The sequence below is a fragment of the Leptosomus discolor genome, chromosome 8 (assembly GCF_034619465.1).
Source record: "Leptosomus discolor isolate bLepDis1 chromosome 8, bLepDis1.hap2, whole genome shotgun sequence".
Taxonomy (NCBI): domain Eukaryota; kingdom Metazoa; phylum Chordata; class Aves; order Leptosomiformes; family Leptosomidae; genus Leptosomus; species Leptosomus discolor.
Genome location: NC_141398.1, coordinates 54559696 through 54580682, shown reverse-complemented (window position 1 = coordinate 54580682; position 20987 = coordinate 54559696). Strand labels below are relative to the sequence as shown.

The 20987-nt window shown below is 38.8% G+C and overlaps 1 protein-coding gene across 1 annotated transcript in view; it reads left to right on the top strand.

Moving 5' to 3' along the window:
- ADAMTS18 (ADAM metallopeptidase with thrombospondin type 1 motif 18) overlaps window positions 1-20987 on the top strand; it is a 76839-nt gene that overhangs the window by 12946 nt on the left and 42906 nt on the right. The window contains exons 4-5 of the mRNA XM_086469110.1: window positions 16332-16614; window positions 20342-20541. Of these exons, the coding sequence (XP_086325236.1) occupies window positions 16332-16614; window positions 20342-20541 (483 nt within the window). The remainder of the gene's footprint in view (window positions 1-16331; window positions 16615-20341; window positions 20542-20987) is intronic.

Sequence of the window (20987 nt, the reverse complement as noted above, 5' to 3'; positions counted from 1 at the left end):
ACAAAGTCAAGAGTAAATGTAAAGAAGTCACTTGGCCTAATCCCAATCAAGTCCTAATAAAGTCAAATCTGGCATTGGGAGTAACAAGGGAAAGTAGCTTTTGAGGTTTGTTTCCCTTGTTAGACAGGAGCTGGACTTCACAGTTTTTGATCTACAAAAATGTGGTAGGATATTATCACTTGCCATCCTGGGAACACCTGTAGGAGGCAAGACCTCATTCATCTTCTGCTCTCGGTAGAAGAGCCAAATAATTGCAGAGAGGAGAACATGTAGTCTGTTACAGAAATAATTAATTGATTCCTCTGATCCCTCTGATTCCTGTGATTCCTCTGCTTACCTGGGTGGTCATTTTAACTGCGTGAGACACGGAAAGTCCTGTGGGTCTCACTTAATGAAGACCATGCATGAACCGAAATACAGGGTGGGAGCCATGGTGGAACAGCATACAGTTGGCACCATGTGTCGTTGAACATCAGACTAATAGTATGGTGACAAAGGCTTGCTTCTCCATCAGCCTGTGTGACAGATGAAATATCAATGAAAGGATGATTGGGTCCAGAAGCTGAATCGGAAAGAGAGGCTGATAGATTACCATAGACAGTTGAAGCTGGAAACAAAAATGTGCCAGACTTTGGTCTTGGCCTATGAATATTTCACCAGTTCTATTTACAGCTTTTCAGCTTTTGGGTTGTAGTGCCATGAGAAGTTTATTTTTGTTGTAATTTTCCAAGCATTTCTTGAAAACTAGCTTTCTGGTGCACAGAATAACAACACAACACTCAATTAGTTGGAAATAGCTTGAGGGCTGAGGGAATAGTATATTTTTTTTGTTGTGGCTGTTCACATGATTTATTCAACAATTTTAAAGATTACAGTTTGGGAAAGTCAGGAACATGCTCTAATGTGAGAAACAAAACAGAAGGAAATGTTACTCACCCAGAATGAAAGTCTGTCTTCTGCAAACTAACATTTGTGCACAGCAAAGGTCACTCTACCTCCACAGCCCTACCTCTGTGTTAGGTTTAACAGAAGAAGGTGTGGAGCTTTTTCACATGGGGTGATGTTTCCTGCTTACCATCAGCCTGCTCTGAATGGTGCCCGTGTGCTCCAGAACACCTCCATGTATATGCCACGTGCCCTTAATGACAGCTTAGCCTCTGGACCTGACGTACTGCATTTTACTTGCCAATAAAAGGAAGAGAAAGTTATGTATATACATACATGCATATCTATAGCAATGCACTGAATTGGTGCCGATCCTTTAATCTTGATTTTACAAATGACAGTGTATTTCACTGTCCTTTGTCTGTGAAATACTAATACATTTGTATTTCCATGGAGTTGCACAAGATGATGCTCTTTACAGCTGTTGTCTCTTCTGCCATTCAATAACTATATTATGTGCTAGCAAAATAGTAATTATCATTTAAATCAACACCTTCCTGTTTCTTCCAGGAAGGGACTTCATTTTTAAAGAGAAGGTTGATGCGATTTGTTTCTGCTTTTTCTAGTAAGTGGATGGATGTAGGGTTATTGCAAAAAATTATAGAGTAGAGGATGTATATCAGCCTTGCATGAATTCTGTCATTATATGTTAATATATGTTAAAGGAATAAGTCACTATAAGTTTGTAAATTATCTTATAAAATTTATTTACTCTTGAAAGAAAGAAGTCAAATTTATGATGAAATTTGTGAAAATTAGTAATAGTATAAATAATTTTAAAAACTGTGAAAGTTCAGTGTCCTATTCTAGTACTTTTGAGGAGTTTAGTGGAGGTGTATAAAGAGAAGCCCTGGTCAGGCGTGATCAAATGTGGAATCTTGGGCTGAAACTATTCCAACAGGATGAGGAGTGTAGTTTAAACCCTCTCTTATCTTGCCAGGATTCTTGTGCACACTAGCTCTCCACAGCAAGATGTTTGATTGATTCATAGCAACTGATGGGCAGTTTAAAATTACAAAGCTTTCAATTTCCTTGTTCCTGACAGATAAAGAGGGTGGGCATTTCCTGATTATATGGTATACATTCAAAATATTTAAGTTCCCTATGTGACTAATTTACTTCCATAGCACACTAACACTGCTGGTTTTAGGCTGTGGGAGGAGTGCATAGTGTAACATGCTGTGGAGAGAGGAAATGTTTCACAACAAGAGGTCCTTCTGGCTTTTCCTCTGTTTACATTACCACCTGGAAAGAAGAAAAGGTGGAGTAAATGACTGATGATCCAGATGGGTTGCATGAACAGTCACATCTTTAGTCATGACACATTAAGCCGGGCAAATTCACACAGAGAAGTGGCAGGATTGCACATTAGCTCCTGGAAGCACCCATAATCTTATGTAGGAAAATGTGTAGGCACAAATAGGGCTTGACTGCCTTCCTGCCAGTAGTCTTTTGGCAGGCAGTGCCCCTTTATTGGCCAATGAGCAGACAGATTATTTTGGGGGAAAGTCAGGGATACCTTAATGTGAGGGACAGGGACTTGAGGACAGGCTCTAGAGAATTTAGAATCCGAGAATGACAAATCAGTTGCTGTGCAAGAGACATGGAGAGAGACTCAGAATGGGAGAACCACATTTTTCACTTTCTGCATTCACTTTTCTAATGCTTGCCTATGAAAGTAGACAAATTATCTCTTGTTTATGGGAGTTGGTGTGCTTTGACGCACTATTTACTTGACTCATGCAGCACTTCTCAGCACACCAGGTGTATCCAGATTTCTGAGGGCTCAAGATACAACAACAGCTAAGCTGTGCAGCAGTTCTCTCAAACTATGCCAGAAGTCACAGAATCACAGAACATTAGGGGTTGGAAGGGACTTGAAAGATCATCTAGTCCAACACCACCCCTGCCCCCCCCAAGCAGAACCACCTAGAGTGGGTCACACAGGAACACATCCAGGCGGGTTTTGAATGTCTCCAGAGAAGGAGACTCCACAACCTCCCTGGGCAGCCTGTTCCAGTGCTCTGTCGCACTCACAGTGAAAAAGTTTTTCCTTGTTTTAATGTGGAACCTCCTGTGCTCCAGCTTGCACCTATTGCCCCTTGTCCTGTCACTGGACATCACCGAGAAGAGCCTGGCTCCATCCTCCTGACACTCGCCCTTTACGTGTTTGTGAACATTGATGAGGTCACCCCTCAGTGTCCTCTTCAAGCTCAAGAGACCCAGCTCCCTCAGCCTTTCATCATAAGGGAGATGTTCCACCTCCTTCATCACCTTTGTGACTCTGCGCTGGACTCTTTCAAGCAGCTCCCTGTCCTTCTGGAACTGAGGGGCCCAGAACTGGACACACTATTCCAGATGGGGTCTCACCAGAGCAGAGGAAAGGGGGAGGAGAACCTCTCTCGACCTACTGACCACACGCTTTCTAATGCACCCCAGGATGCCATTGGCCTTCTTGGCCACGAGGGCACATTGTCCACAGAGAGCAGCTGCTGGCTGTGCTGTGGCATGGAGCAAACTCAGGTCTTGTGTTCCGTGGTGTCAGAACGGAGTAGAGAGCACACTTAGTCCTAGGCCCTGGGACTAGGATTTACGTATGAGATTGGAGTGTCCGTAACGCTCACACACTTCCCTGATGTCCCAGAGCCTCTGTGACCCTGACAGCACATTCCTCTTGTTGAAGCTTTTTTCTTAACCTATGCTTAACCTGACCTTTGCTTAACCTACTGTTCAGTAGATTCATTGCAGAAAGAAGGTCAGGCTGCTTAGGAAATTTTGCCCCCTAAATCTTCTGCTGACTTTTTTTACCATCCTTTCATAACTTTGCAACATGCTGAGCTGTCAACAAATTCCATATAATTGTATCTCCCTTGACTTTACTGCATTTTTATTTCAATAAGGAGGCCCACAGTGTCTAACATAGTGGCAGCATCTGTGGCAATAGATTTCCTGGACCAATTTAATATAAAGAATATCTCAAAGGAGAAAAAGTTGCTTTCAGGCAATGTTTCCTTTGTCACTTTATCTTTCCTATTTCCTGAGATCTCAGAGATCATAACAGGGTTACTTAGACCTTTGATACTCCACAGACCATATTTTCAGAGCCTAATATGTAAGGTATTGTGCTGAAAACACTTTACTGTACAAATGCTTTCATGAAGAAATGCTCTTCAGGTCCTTGAAAATCATAGTAAATAGTGCTTGCTGACACAGCAATCCAAGCCCTCCCTTCTTGGATCAGCTTCTGTGGGACTTTGTAGAAATAGGAACCTTTATAGGTGTCCTCTCCTCACCTTCTTAGTCCTCTGCTCTCATTTCTGTTTCTCAGAGGTGCATAATAGAACTGATTTCTTCCATGAAAAGACATAAGTAAATGCTCCCACACCGTCTTCAATACTTTTCTTAAGACTCGTCCCTGCTAAACAGTCACATAATTCACAGTCTTATGCTAAAGTCTGCTTATGGTAAAATCAGTGTAACCTTTCATGAGCAGTTTAGTTATGCAGGCCTAGTCAGTAAGTGCAAGTCAAACACAGATCTGAATACCTGGAAACTGTTGTGTTAGCGCTCTAAATACTGGTTTAGACTTGTATGTCGTACCCTGACCTTGTCAGTAGACAGGATGTCATGAGATGTGAATTCATGTATTGGGTTGAAGAATGGATTTACCTCACTTCATGGTACCAATAGTAAGGTAGTGTTACTGTTTCCATTTTAAGACATTTATGGCATGATGTTTTATTTCATACCAAACCAGGACCTCTTTGTGTCAGTTTTTGCATGTCATCACAGTTATTTCTACTATAGAGATTTCTCTGTAGTTAGAAAATTGTACTGAAAATTATTTCTCAATGAACTTTCATTTATATTAGTATTAAAAACTTTTCTAGTCTAGAACAAATCCACCCAGGTTTCCTGCTTTTCATTTCAGTACAGTTGTGCCAGCAGAGCGCTGTAACATGCTCACCTTTGTGCATCATTCCCTTAAAACAGAAGCATAGGCTCATTTGTGGGAGACAGGAGTGTGAATGAGTGTGCACAGTTTTAAAGCAGGACAAGGATTAGTGCAGTATGTCTGAGCACTGCTGATTGGTAGCATTTGGCTACAAGTAGGAAAACAAAAAATCTTTGGACCTGTGGTATACTTGGCAATATAATATTGTGAAGGCAAGTTTTAGGGCTGCAAATAGTGCCTACAAATATGAGGCTTTTTAATGATATGGAATATAGATGTAAGTTATTACATTTATCTTAGCAAATAACTCACTTATTCAAATGTCCATTGTAAACTAAGATCTGGATGCTAAGGATGTTTGTATGGTTTGTATGGTTATCTAATGTTACACGGAGTTGCCATTGTACAGGTTTCTTAACGTTATGAAAAACTGAGAAAAGGGTGAGGTCTTATTTTAACTCAGTGGATCTTTGGGATGCTGCTGCCCTGTATTTCAGATTTAATAGTATGAATTGCATTCAAGGTTTTACTGATTTGCCATTTCTTGGAAAAAAATGTGATTTGGATACACCTAGGCTGCTGTCATGTTTCAAAGAGGTGATTACAGCAAAGGAGAAGATGATACTTATTCTTTCCTGCTTCTCCTTTCACTGTGATGCTAAATAATCACACTATCTCTATAGGCATGTGAAAAATAGAAAGCATTATAACAAGGGAATTCCTAGTTATAAGCAAACATATCAGCCTTCTCAGACTCCAATGAATGTGACTGCATATTTCTGTGTCACGTTAAATGGAGCATGGTTGTTCCTGTGAGGGGGGGTCATATGGCAGAAGCCCATCCAGTGCTGTGCCGAGGGCCAGATCATGGGCAGAACCATGTTTGCAGGATGTGTCTTTGAGCAGGGCGCTTGCCAGCATGCAGCCCTGCTGGGTGGCACATACCTAGCTATGCTGTGACCTTCTGTGCTTAGTGCAACTGGTCACTGGATCACAGCTCAAGCTACTGAGTGACATCCTGAAGGCTGGGGCTGCAGCTTATAGTGAGGAAAATGGAGGCATTTTAATAGAACAACCCAACTGGGGTCAAATGTGAGCCTTCACAAGTCTCTTGAGCATTTATTGAATTGATTACAAAATCCTGTCTATAAAACTGAGAAAAAAGGAACAGAGAAGCTGAATTGCTGAAGAACTGGGAGTTTAATCCAGATAACCCAGGCGCCAGCCTGACATTCTCACTCATGGGCCATCTTTGCTTCTTGTTTTCCATTCTCTTCATGCCCTAAGCTCTTTTGTTCCCTTCCCTTTCTCCTTCCCACATAGATATTTCAACATATGTGTATGTCTGTGTATGTGGAATATCAGCAAAGCAGATACTTTGCTCCCTACAGAGTTCCTTGTGACCACTCTCTCATGTAACTAATCCATAGCGATGTATACTCCAACAAGGAAAATTAAAAGGTTGGGAACCACTGACCTAACTTCTTAGTAAGCAATACAGCTGGCAATCAGATGTAACCCGAGCTCCTCGTTATTGGAGCTGCCTGAGCTATTCATAGCAAAGTAAAATTGCTATGGGAATTGAGCTGGATTTATTTTGTTTGAATGCAAATTATCCCAGGTCATGCAGGCTCAGATCTTCTGCCCCCTCAAATTCATTTGCATCAGCTCTGCCAGGCTGAAGCTTTTATCTGGAGGATCTTTGCTGGGGAAAAGTGGGTATGGGTAGTGAACTGCCACTGTCTAGGGCATTTGCTTTGGGGCTTTGATGTAAGTCACTCTGAAACTAAGACCTCTGAACAGAGTGATGGCCTACGTGGTGTCCAAGTGCATTGGGTAAGTGTCTCTCTATTGACTGCAACTTTAACAGGGTATCTTGTAAGGGAAAGGGAGTCTTGCAGGCTTGTCTGCCACTCTCACTCATGATATGAAATGTTCTTCTGAAATGTCCAGCTGCCAAAGTCCCATCATCACAGCAAAAGCTGTGTTTTCACTAAAAAAACCCTGAGTTTGATTCTAGTACACGTGATCATAAAGGATAAAAAGCCCTCTTGAAAACTCAGTTTAAAATGGTTCAAGAAATCAGAAAGAAAATGAAACACCAAAGCCCTTTGGCATTATTTTTAAAAATCTCATAATTTATAGTGTTGTTTCCTGCAAGGCCTGATTCATGACTTTCAATGTTGAAGTTGCATGTCTGATGGGGAGGAATGTTCCTGATCAGAAACACTCAAGCAAGCATCTGTTAATGCTAAGTACCTATGGAAAAGAATTTCCAAATACTGATTTTAGTTATCTATCATCAGTTCTTTTTTATAAGCTGTTCCTTTTCTGTGTCACTATGCCGTAATCTCATTGGTTTTGCCTTTATCACAACTATAGGAGCCGAAGATTCATTAAGAAGGCATGCACTTCCCCTAAAATATTAGTACAACCAAGTTTCATCCACATAAATCCATTAGCTGTACACAAAGGAGGATGAGAATCTTGCCAGAATATTTTCATTGCACCTAATCCTTCGATCAGCATCAATAATTCATTGCAAATGAACGTTAGGGTGAAATTCTGCCCTGTCCAAGGGTCTGTTAAAGATCTAAGCACCCTGAAGTCATATTTCAGAGATTTAAGAGGAACATAAACAGTGCTTTTATTTTGTTTTTTATTATACAGAATGGGAGGACAGAGAGGGCTGCATTTTCTACACTTCAGAATTTCCAAAAGGTACACCTCCTCTCACACTTTAAGGATTCTTTGAAGCTGTGCACTCGCTTACATGGGTTGCTAGATTAGGGGACTAACTAAGCTACCTTCTGAAGGCAGTTGCTCTGTTATCCTTGATGTACTGTAAGTAACTAATCAACTGTAAGACAGCACATGACAAGTAGCGGGCTGCCTCTTTTTTAGGAAAAGTGAAGCATAACTGCATTCATAAAGCAATCCTGCTGTTTCCTGTTTGCTTTGTGATGGATTTCAGAACTGTCATAACTAATAAAATATCTAGATTTTATCTTACAGTTGCAGGCATTTGCTTAAACAGGCCATACCCAAGTGCTTGTACAGCTACCAAGCCTATACTCGAGCTGTGGGTTTTACCTAATTGCTTTCCAGAACCTTTATAGCCAGCCAAAGAGCCATACTGATGGAATCATTGAAGAAGTGATCTTGAGTGCAACTTGGTAAACCTTTGGCGCTTCACTTAAATATTATTAGTGTATAGTTAGTGTCATAATGCTGTAGTTTACATCGGTAGTTTTCTTCTGGTCATTCATCATGCCTACTTCTGTTTTTTAAAAAAAAAAACAAAACCAACAAAACATGAGAAATGAGGGAGTTCACGTACTGACAAGCAAGTACTTAATCTGTGGCAAAGCAATCAAATTTGTGTTAGTTCTAGAATATCTCATTACCCTGCAATAAATGCCAATTTAATACATTTAAATACCAATGTGACTGGTTTAATTACCTTAAGTGGAGGAACAAATAAGAATATTTCCTTATTTGCCGTATGCTGACAGAGGGTTGCATAAAGATGTTTTAAACAAGTTCAGTCAACTGCAGAAATACAAAGGCACTATTCAGAGATAACGCAGTCTTTGTTCATATAGGAATAATTAAAGACATGCAATTTTGTTACCTTGTTTTAATAATTGCTGAATGTTCTGCATAGCACTTCTTTTGAGAAACCAAACAGAGTAGTCTTTCATGACTGACTCAGACTGGCAATTTAAACATCATACTCTCCTTCTGTCAGATCCTCAGATAATAAAACGTTATATTGTTAAAAACTCTTAACATTTTACATTTGCAAGAAATCTGTATTACGTTAGAAAACATAATAAATTGAGTTATTTTGTGAGTCACTTATAATCTAAGAAAAATGTGATCTGCTGTACAATTCTCAAGTCAGAATAGGCAACCAGTGATTCTAATGCTTCTTTCATGACAAAAATATTTTAGTTTGTATAAAGGCCATTAACTTAACCTAAACATTTGCTGTGGTACAGAGCCAGATATTCCAATCTGTTGAAAATCAGTAAAGGTCTGCTGAGGTTATTCTCATCAGCCAAGGACCCAGTCCAATAAAACACCACATTTGTACTTCCCTGACTGTGTGGTAGTCGTCAGTAACTGCCCATGTGCAGACTTGGTACTTTTCTGAAAGATGGGTGAATATATTTGGCAAACATAAAAGCTAGGCAAAAGTTTAGTTAACTTAAATTCTCTCTTTCATTCTGCGTGTTTGCATGCCTTTGTGTTGCCTGGTTTGGGATAGGATCAAAAATGAACATGCTCTCAGTTCTACTCGTGGGATTTCTGACTTCAGTAATACATGTGTATTATTGGAAACCTCATGAGAGTCCATTCTCACTAGTTTCCCAGAACATTTTCTTTCCCAAATTGGTATAAACTCACTCTGGAAATGCTTGCAGAGACAATGTTCAGCTCAATGGGAGCTCCTGGGTGCTTAACACTCTTTAAAAGTCAGTGATTTATTTAACAACCCGTGTATGGCTTTAGGGTCCAGAGTTTTCACTTTTTGTTGGAAAATCGTGGATCGTGTCCCTGTCATTGTGTCTTGGAAGCTTGTTTAATTTATCCAGTACTTCATTAACATGGATGCATCTGTGTGAAGTGCCCTTCTGAGGGGTTCAGAAACACCATATGGAGGCAAAATACGCCTCAGCTCTGTTAAGCTGCTGCTGTCCCCTTTGCAGTTACCACCCAGAAAAGGGGCTGTAGGTCATAGCCAAGAGAATGAACTTCTTTAATTACCATGATTTACTGCCATCAGTTTGGCTCTTTGCTCATGATGCTTCCTGAGGGTAAAGATACCTTTCACCTCAGCAACACTTTCTGCAATTCGGCTCCTTTCTCCTTTGCCAAATATGTTGCTTGTCATTTTTCCTACCTAATTTCACATCTTAATTTGCTCGTTCTGATTATATTTTCCAGGGCATTGACATTTTGACCCTAACCTGAGAGGTGCTCAATAACCCATCTCACAAAAGGCCAGTTAGTGATATCGGGTATCTACAGTTCTAAGTCAGGCTGTACTATACTGCTGTCTGTAATTCTTGAAAGTAGTTTTTCTTATGACTGTAGTCAGGTTATAGTCTCGGGTATTTTTCAGACTACCAACTTAACCCATCCCAAGACGTGAGTCTACTTCATTAGACATTCTCTAAAGACACAGTAATTTATTTAGACTGCTCACATGATGCAGGATTGTTTTGAACAGCCTTGTACTAGTATTGGTTGACTATCCTTGCTTTGGAGGAAGGAAGAATCCGTAAGATGAATGCTGGCACACTTAACAGGACTTTTTAATTCCTGGGATTCGTTGGCATCTGTGAGAAAACTATATCCTTACCCCATTTTCAAGGCTTGACACAAAACTCGTTCTAAACATCTGGCACTTTTTATGCTGTCTTGACAGGATTTTGTCTCAGATATAAGCACAGGGGACTGCCATCTCCACACGGGTTTCTCCGAGTATGCATTTGAAATGGATCTGAAAGCACTGCTACTGTTCTCCAAGCTGCTGGCCATGAACTAGATGTTACAAAATACCGTGTAGACACATAAATGTTATGCTGTGCTTGAGCTAATAACCCAGTCTCTTAACAGCTACATTGCTTCTAGTTTGAGCTGGCTTGCCGTCAGCGGCCTTGGAGCATGTGCAGAATTAATGGAGGGCTGATTGCAAACGTGAAGATGATGTCTATACTTCGTGAAGGAATTACCATTATCCGCTTATAAAACCTGAGGCAAGGGACTCATCTCATCAGTCTGTGGTGGAATCGGAGCAGAGGTACAGGAGTGGGGAGGAGACCTTTCCCTTCTTCTAACACACAATACAATGTATTGGTATTTGAAAGCTGACAGCTGCCCAATTCTAGAGGCCAGTCTGGGCCAAAAGGCAACTTCTGGCTGTTGTCAGGTACTCTGAGTTGTATGAATAGCTTCATGTTCTCTGAAACTCCATCATACCCTCTTTCTGCTTTTAAGACGCTCAGTATTCCAGTATGAGAAATGGTCTGGCAGACAAAACCCACAGGTGGGACATCTGAGCTAGGGAAGTCTCTCCTCCAGCAAGGGAATTCTTTGGTGGTAGAGATAGGTCCTTTGTGGTGCCAAAGTACCAGAGACTTAGCAGAGCATCAGGGTACAAAATAAGAGTTTGACTTTGATTAAAATGAACTGTAGCTAAGGTAATTTCATGATATTTTGTTGCAAAGTGAATGAGAAAAGACTCCAGTATGCTGTGACATGAGATGATCTCAGCAATATTGTGTTGTGAATACTAGATATATAGGCATCTTTGACCTCAGATAATTTTAAATAGCCAGCAACCATAGTTCTTGGGTCATCTGTTCTTATTATTCGCTATATTTCAAAGAAGTTCTTAGTTTACATTTTTATTTAAGTAGAACTAAAAACTGAACTTTGTGTCTCTGTACGTGCTGTAACTCTTGTTAAGATGTGTTTGAATCAATGATTTGTGTTTTTTAGGAGCTGGACAGTTGGGAAATAACACAACAGAAGTCTTGGATCAATGTCCACTGAAGTCTGTGGAGAGCTTTATGCCAATTTCAGTTGGCCTTTTGTCAACTCTTTTAAAGCTTTGCATGAATATTTGGAACTATTTTAATGGGTGTGAAACGACATTTAACTCTTCCTTTTGAGAGATTTTTCATCTTGAGTGCATCTAATGGTATAGACTTCATTGATTTCTTTGGCCATTTTTTTAGCTGCTCTCAGTTAAGACACAGTGGTTTTATAACACCTAATTTTATGTATATGCTCATAATACTCAATAAAGCATTCTGGAAATAAGTAGTATTCCTTAGACAATACATGTAAACTTTTTAGCACTTTATTTAGTTGAGAAATTCCTGTCTTTGTACAAACTGTAATTTAACTTTGCTGATGCAAAGTATTAAGTAGTTACATTTAGCAGAGACATTGCAGTTCATTTATTCATATGTTTTAATTCTCAGTTTAATTTCATTATGCTTCTCTACCTCATTATTTGCATCTGGTTTATGAAACTCCTATAACTTCAATATGCATATGGCCTAGCTGTTGCCTTTAAATTAATTAGCATGTAATGAAAATGCCTTATATGCAAACAGAGAACCCAGAGCCATGAGGCTTCTCTAGCTTAGAGCAAGGGTTTGTCTACTAACTCAGAACTTATCTTTGTTAAATTATAGGCAAGAAATATAAGTTCTGAAAATCCTTCACTCACTGTCACTGCTGTGTTTTTTATGGAGGGTCTGTTTTTTGGAGATGCTGAAACCTCACAATGAATTAGGTTTACAGGCTGGTAAGCTGCCAAAGGCTTTGCTCAGAGTCTAAGAACACAGAGGGAGACAAGTGGGAGCAGCCTTTGTGCTCTTCCAGTAAGAAGCCGATGAGACCAGTTAGAAACAGATACGTTAGCATGTGGCTCTCAAAACCATTCCATGTGGGTCTAAAATCAGTGGAAGATTTACCTGGTTTTGTACAGCTAAGATGAACTTTCAGTAGTTTAAAAATTCTTCTTATTGTTCAGTTTATAATCTAACTTCAATTACCAAAAAATCTTGAAGCAGATGTTTTATTATCATTTCACTTGTCCAAATTTCATTTTGAGATTCTTCCTCCTTCTGAAACGCATCAAGAAAACAGAACGAGGGCCTTACCTTGGTGATAACAGCCTGATACTGAGGAATTTCACAAAGACGTATTGGATCTGAAAATTCCTTTAGCCCAGAGCTAAGCAAACATTTCATAACAAATAACAAGAGGGAGGAATGCTGCCTTCTCATCTCAACTTTTCTGCAAGCAAACTGCAAGTTCCTCTAATTTATTTATTCCGAATTATTTGCTAAGCACACAGGTCAACGTATGTCTTTCCATTTACTTTCCAATGGCATGGAATATCCCTTACAGAAGGATAGCAAATATGTGTTGTGAGGAAAGAACAAGAGAACAGCAAATTCCAACCGAGCAATCTCTTGGGTTTTCCTTCCCACCATATTCTCACAATTACTGTTATTATTAGTGAGAGCCGCAGTGGGAGAGAGAGGGAATAGACAGGAGTCCCTGGTCTTTTTCATGCTGTGTTGTCTAGACTTAGTAAGAATGTTAGATTTTGTCATCCTGCTTCTTCTCATGGTGTTATGATTGCAGAGGATCTGAAATAAAAACGGAGTTTTGACCTATCCAACTCTGTTCTTGTTGGGTCCCATACCCATCAAAGTTAATGGGAAAACATGAGCTCTGATTCAAGGAAAATCACATGTAATCTTAAAGCTGTGCTGGCAATAGGAAACCTAGTGCATAAGTTTTCGTGAGTTTTGACAGTATTTGTTCACCTACTGAAGTACTTGAGCTGAATAAACCTATTGCATCTAACTTGCAATTAGAGAGATGTTTCATGTAGCTGTAGAAAAAATTCCCAGAAACACTTTTTTTTTTAACACTTACACCGTCCAGGAAGACTGGAATTTCTTGGCAGTGTAAAGTCAGAAAAGATGATTCTGTGCTAGTATCCTGCGTCTACGCTCTGGCATTTCTCAGCTGGCATGTTTTCCAGCCAACATGACCATAGTTACAGGCCACTTCGCTTTATCTAAGGCTAAAATTCAAGAACCTACTAGAAAAGCATCTGGCAGTTATTGCCCAATTGCCCCCTTTGCAGCGACCCAGAGGACTCCATCTTTGTCAGAAGCCAGGTCAGCATTCTCAGCATTACTTTGGAATTCAGATTATTTTAATATGAATCCTTGAAACCATCCCATGTCTGGGAGAAATGGAAAATGGTCTGTGATTGAATGAGTGTCCAGACTGCTCTGTGGCGCTTCCCCTTTCTTCTTGACAACTTCATAAAACTAGATGTTATCAAAAAGAAGGGATCTTTCATTCACACAACATTTTTCATTTTGGAGGATGTGTCTGTTGTAAAATCCAAAGAAAAGAAGTCTTACTGGAGATTTAAGGTCATTTCTGCTGGAAAAATGTGAGTCCATTTGTAAGGCACTCAGTCAGCTATAGCCTATGTAAAGGTGCAGCAATATACATGCAGTGCAGGACCCAGAATCCAGTTCACTTTTCCCTTTTTTTTTTTTTTTCCCCCTTCCAGAATTCTCAATCCACTCTTATAACGTTAAATATAGAAATTACATTTGGGGCTGAAACTTGGTGTACATCAGGGACAATTTCTTACAGGAAAATCCAGAAAACCCTTTGTTCCATATGGTATGAATCATTTACAAAATGAATCCTAGAGGAATAATTTCAGATGTGGAAACCTTTAAAATGGGGAAATAAAAACCAGATTCACTACATTTCTGTTTTCCAGCTGAACAAAAAAAAAATCATTTAGCAGTGCCCAATTATTAGTGCACTCTAGTAGATAAAGATTGCCTCTCAGAACCACTTTTAAATTGTGTGATGACACACATCATAAGGATTAAAATATTAGTCTTCTTCCCTACAGAAAAGTACTTTGTCATGACCAAATGTGATCTGACATTTGAAATATGCCAACTTATTGCAGTGAGCAGGCAAGTTAAATTCTTGTCAATTATTTAAAGCTTCTCTCTTATTGACAGAGGCAATTTTAACCTTCATTTAGAATGTTAAGTAGATATAGGCTGAGATAGGTAATTATGAAGTCATGTTGAAGAAAAGAGAGGGGGTAAATTGTTCATCAGAATATTATCTATGTTTGTTTTCACATTATTTTTCAGAAGGGAATTAGATCCTCCAAGTTCATAATATAGACTCTCTTCCGTTGTCAAAGATTAAGATCACAGTATGATTTTATGAGCGCTATTATTAGGGTCAAAAATGTTTATACTGGGGAGTACTGCGAAGCTACCTTCGATTTGGGAAGAGAAGTGAATTTCCATGAAAAGGGCGTAGTGTATTACTAGAGACTGCGGAGGACCTCTATATCTCTGATAAATCTTTTCAGCTGGAATAGACTTAAAGTCAATTTTAGCATTAGCTTAGTAAACAGTTAAAGCTGTGAAGATTTCATATGTATCTTTCTATTTTCACTTTCTTTTCATTTTCTGTTGAGTTTTCCTCTTGGGAAACAGTCCTTAAAGTGCAGAAAATTCCACAAATCCTTAAGAAATACAATGCTTACATTAGGGATTCAAACTGCTTTCCTTCTGATACCCTTGGCGTTCTGGTCCTAGGAGGTTAGGCTAAAGAAAAGCATCCATTTCAGAAGGGGATAGGTGATACATGTCTAATATGTGCATTTTCAAAGAATACTTTTTGAGGAAGGAGGTGGAATCATGATCTGGGAGGACTTAAGATGTCAGGCAAGATGGTTTGCAATTGACATTTGTTTGTCTGCACATATTTTTCTGAAGCACAAGAGATATGTAGTCCTTGTGGGATGTCAGTTTTGGCAGGAGGGTGTTGGCACATGGTGAAGCCTCACTGATCCAAAACAAAAATCTGTATCTAATATTACGTATATAATGTAATAGAATTACCTGATGAAACTTATTCTTGGTTTTTGACTTGGTAAAAAGGAGTGTTTATTACAACATGCTTTACAAAACCAAGAAATGAAATAAAATCATAACTGATTAATGAGCTGCATGGAAATACTTCCTCAGTGCCACCCACATTTCCCTGGCCCTGATCCTGGAAACACTTCATCACATGTGTAGTTTTATGCACAGATACTATGTGAAAACTGCAGTGTAGTTTTCCCATACTTACTTCTGTCTTTCAGGGATCCAAGAAGGAAAACAATCAGATACTTGCTTGCACTGATCAGTTTTCTTTTGTAGGAGCGCATAAATTTTAAGCTGCGTTTATGATGATTAAATTGCAGGGAGTTGATTACTGAATGATAGTACTAAAATGTTCAGATGCTTCCACTTTGTGCTGCTATACTGTACTGTGCTTATGTTTCTACTCAGTGTAACTTTAAGTCTGGGATTCCTGTCTGGTAATATCTTCTTCCAAAAAAAGCCTGAATCTTAATTAATTTTTTTTTTTTTTACTAATGTATGTATTTATTAGAAGTTGCATTTTCGAAAAACATTTTCTTTTTTTATGTGAGACTATATATCCTGTACACAAACACACATACAAACGAATCTATACTGTGAAGAATGGATTAATATTTCATGTGAAATGATTCATGGTACTGTGTGAAGCTGCTATGCTGACAGTCCCACAACATTCTTGTTTCGTCTGTGACCAAATGTGAAACCTGGTCACCTCCAGAGTGAAACAATGCATACTTTAATTGAGAAGACTATCTAGATTATATCTTGAGTAAATCTAATTTAGAGGAGTACCTTTCAATCTGTCTAGGCTCTGAAGGGAGATCACTTTAAGAGCTAGCATGTTCCCGCTGTGAACCTTGACAATATTTTCTCTAATTTGTGATGCCTGTTTCTTTTTTTAGTCAGGTTTGATAAGGACACAGAAGATCGAGTTCCTTATATCTCCATTACCTCAGCAGCTAGCACAGGAGCACAACTACACATCACCTGCTGGACACCATCCTCATGTGTTATATAAACGAACTGCAGAAGAGAAGGTGCACCGGTACACAGTAGAGTCCAATCCCAAATACTTTTCTTTTGGTCATCACAGAATTCACACTTCCCACAAGTATCATGCTCAAGCGAATGGTTACCACCGTGGAAGGTTTCAAAAGCAACATTTTTGTGGACGTCGCAAGAAATGTATGTAAGGAAACTTTCTCTCCTTGTTTGAGGTAGTGGCTCTTAGGGAGTGTACGGTGATTCTGAGGTGGGGTGCACAGACACCTTTGTGATGGAGACGTAATAATTTTAAATTATACATTTTGAAAGTGAAATAGATATGAGAAACTTGATTATTCCTTTAAATTGATGTCATCATCTGTTTTACTAAGCCATCAGAATCACTGTTAGTTTCTTTATTCTCTACATAGATTAAAAGATCCCTTGCCCAATTTTCTTGACATTGACATCGTTTTCAATAAGCAATTCTGCAGTGATGGCTGCCAAGTCCCTGAATTGCTCTCTGTTACTTTGGGAATATATAATTAATTAGGTTTGAAGATGGAGAAAAAGTCTTCCAAATCGTTAATTTCTGAGAGGATAGAGAATTAGTCTTTCAGAACTCACCATTTGCTAATGAAATTTTCAGCAACTGAGATCTTCAAAAAGAATCTTCCATGTAAATTGTTTAAATAAGATTTTGGAGCCACCTCTTAAAAAACATATTGGAATATATCATCCTGCCAAGGTCTATTCTGAGTTCTTCATTAGGTCCTCGAATTGCAGAACATTTTAGAGCCCCCTTGGACCCTATATCTGTGCTTACAGCATTCAGTTGATTCTTTTTGAAAGCTGATCTGCTTCTGAGCTGAGTTTCTTAATGAGGGTCTCCAGGACTGCACACAGCATTGAAAACATTGTCTCAGTCCAGTTATATTCTTCCAACTTCCTGCTTGAGTTCTGAGAAAATGAGCAGGTTCCTTTTCCAAAAGGCATGTAAGGAGGAAAGAGAAAAGACATGTAAGGAAGAAAAAAAGGGAAGGAATGAGAAAGGAGGTATTGGAAAAGGTGGCTAGCTGAGACTGGGGCCTGGCTGAGGCCTGATAACTGCTTAATAAAAATTGACTGCTTCTTCAAAGATCCTTCTCCCTAGATTTGAAAGCTAGACCTCAAACGCCAGATGCACAAGCCTCTGATTCAACCTATAAACATTTGCACACTGATGCCGTTCAAAACCACCTCATTACATACTCCTTTTCCCTCCTGTCTGGTCATCCTGCTGCCTGCTTCAGAGCAGAGGGTAATGATGATAAGTTAGCTCATCTACTCTACAGTGTTTTATTTTATCTACATTGTCCACTGTGGTCTTGTGCCTTATTTACTGTACTCTCTGTGACTGCTTGCTCAAATTTAGAACTATTCATGTCCTCTTGAGTCACTAACACGGTGCTTATCCCTATAATAAATGAGTGCATTTTGAACACTGTGTTTTCATATCCTTCTGGGATGTGAGAAGATATTATCATTATTCCTGTCTTATAAATGGGACTCACAGACACAGGAGAGGTCAAAAATAACCATTGCTTCTGGGTACCAAATCGATAAACTGAGTTTTTCTTTAAAAATACTTACCAGAATATGTCCTGTAATTGTATATGTGTATCTCTATATTCAATAATTTCTGTTACAACTACGAGATCTTAGCTGCATATTCAAGCTGGGTTTACGTGAAATGAAGAACATGCAATTAGCACCCAACTCTGATGAGTTTAGTATAAGTGATTTACCCATCATTGCTTAGGAAATCAGTGTCAGACACACTGTTAGGATCTGGTTAAGCAAGATAGCATTTAATTACCTTAACCATAAAACTCTTTCTTTTCACATCCTGCAGTCTTTCACTTCATGCAGTACATACCTGTAACCTTCTGAGAGAAAGAAAGGAGGAGTTCTAAAAAATAACAACCTATTTCCATGCCCAGTGTTGGTTAATCTACAAAACATGATGATCTCATGTTCACTGAATTAATGCAGTCCTGCAAATAAAATCACATGTGATTGTTTAATTGAGTAGGGGCAAATATAGGATGTAGAAGAAAAGATATCAGTCCAGTAAAGGCAACACCCCTTCTATGAGTATTTGGGACTTTTTTCTTCTTCTTCCTTTTTATTTTCTTTTTTTCTTTTTAGTTCTTACATTGTTTTCCTGTCTTGTTCTGAGATTTGGAGTCATATCCGTTTGAAATTTTCAGAAATATCCAATCTGGCCACTGAAATAGAAAATTTCAGCTTGAACGAACAAAGGCATTGAGAATGCAGTCTTACAGAAGGCACTCTTCTGCTATTAACACTGCCTAGTCAAGGTTAATTTGTCCTAATCTAAGAATGAATCCAAACTTGCTGAACATTAAGAGGGAAGAGCACACTGCCACTTTTAGTGTCATGAAAGTCACTTGTCCCACCCACCATCTTTTAAAATTTCATATGCTGGCAGTTGGTAAGCACTAGAGAAGCCAGTTAATCATCTTTCAAACTCTTCTTCACAATCTAAATGATTTTAGATCATGAGAATTAACCAGACTGTAGTTAGTAAATCATGCTTGAAACACTGCTGCTGCTTAGGTTTTATTAGTAGCAGTGAAGCTAATTTAGGACCAAAAGTCCACTGCTCATGGGTTTATGAGTCAAATGCCTTGAAGTTGTATTGCCTTCAAAATAATACATGAAAACTGGTATGCCTTGAACTGAACACTTCACTCTTGGGTGAGGCTTGTCTTCATGTCTTGACGTGGTTCCAGAAGAGAAAAGTTCTTTGAGATTCTAAAGGGCAATTGTTTATGAGCGATACATTTTAAAATCTTACTAACACAGTCACTTGCAATGTTAAATGTAGTCCAGAGTGACTTAGTTCTTGAAAGCAGACCACTCTTGTGCATTCTATTGTACTCTTGATTTCCCAGTTTGGCATGGAAGGAAGTAGCGCCTGTTTTAGCTCTGTCATTGGAATAACTTTCTGATGAAGCACAGGCAGGATTTTTTTAATTACCTGAGACTCCCTCATTTGTGTCATGCTACATTCTGTGTCAAACAAAATCCCATTGTTATACAAATAGTATGTTAAAGTGGCCTTTGATTTAATTCTTGATGCAAAGGCAGCGCAGGTTTATGCAAAAGAAGCTATGAATAACAGGAGCGTTATAGGATATAGGACATAGATTTCTTTTCCCTTTTCCTGGCTCCTTGAAGAAATGGAGTAGAGACCATTCTCTAACCGTGCCATTGACCGTGCTACACAAGCACAGAGGAAAAAGTGCACCCTGGCATTGGGGTGTGTGGGCTGGATGTGCGTATCCTGTTGTCAAGCCCTCCTTGCTATTGCCTGACTTTTCCCTATATTAAATAAATATGTTCCCAGCAGGAACAATCTCAGTGGCAAATTCGCCTAGAAGTCTAATGTCAATCACAATAGCAGGCTGGCAGGAATCTTACTTGCAGTGTGTGTCTGCTTTCTGTGCTGACGGTGGACATCTGTTGTGGAAAGGACTTTTTTACCAACTGCTATGTAAGTAGCACATGCCAAACACCTCAGGAAGTTATCAAAAGGACAGGAAAAATGTAGATACTGTGTTAAAAATTCTGTGTGTAATTTTTGCCACAGATGCTACCATTTTATTAGATTAATCCCTTATTTTAAACTGCTTATTGCATACGAATGTGGTTCTCCCATTTCCTTCTCTCCCTGTAGCCATCCTTCCCTCAGGAATGAATCAGGTCTTTTTTAATAAATATACAAGAACTTAGCCATAAGTATTAAATCACACGCTGTAAAAATAATCTAAGGCTTTAAACCTGTGATGCTTCATTTTCTGATGAAACTGTTCATGGGTGATCTGAACCCTTTCCAAAACTGAGTTTTATTTCCTTTTAGATGCACCTAAGCCACCCACAGAAGAGACATACATTCGCTCAGATGAATATGGGACTTCTGCAAGGTTCAAAAGATCGTCTGCTAAAATTCAAAAAAATGGAAGTCTAAATGTTGAAACCCTTGTTGTGGCAGATAAAAAAATGTTGGAGAAACATGGCAAGGAAAATGTAACAACATACATTTTAACAGTTATGAATATGGTAAGATGTGGTGTAACTGAAGTATTTTTTCTATGTAGAATATTGTTATGTCAGAGTAGAATCTTTCATTAGACAATGATACAAAAAAAAGCAAAGGCACCTCACACAAGACTTTCTTCAAGCCTCATCTAATGTGTTACTTACATCTAAAAGCTCTTTAAAAGTACATCCTTAGATTATCACAGCTCTGGCAGCAGTACTGTAGGGTAAAAAAAAATAATTGGAAAATACTTAAAATTTTAAAATACTTCTTGTGTAGTACAAAAAAGGCAGACACTGAAACTATGATTCTACGAAACTAAAACTTTCATTTCATTTAGTATCATGAAGCTTGCTATATTTTGTCTGATGTCTCTCCTTGAAAAAAATATTTATTTGAGAAAACACAAATTTATTGTGAGAAAAATAATATAATTTAACTAGAAATAAGTTTTCCTTTGTGGCTA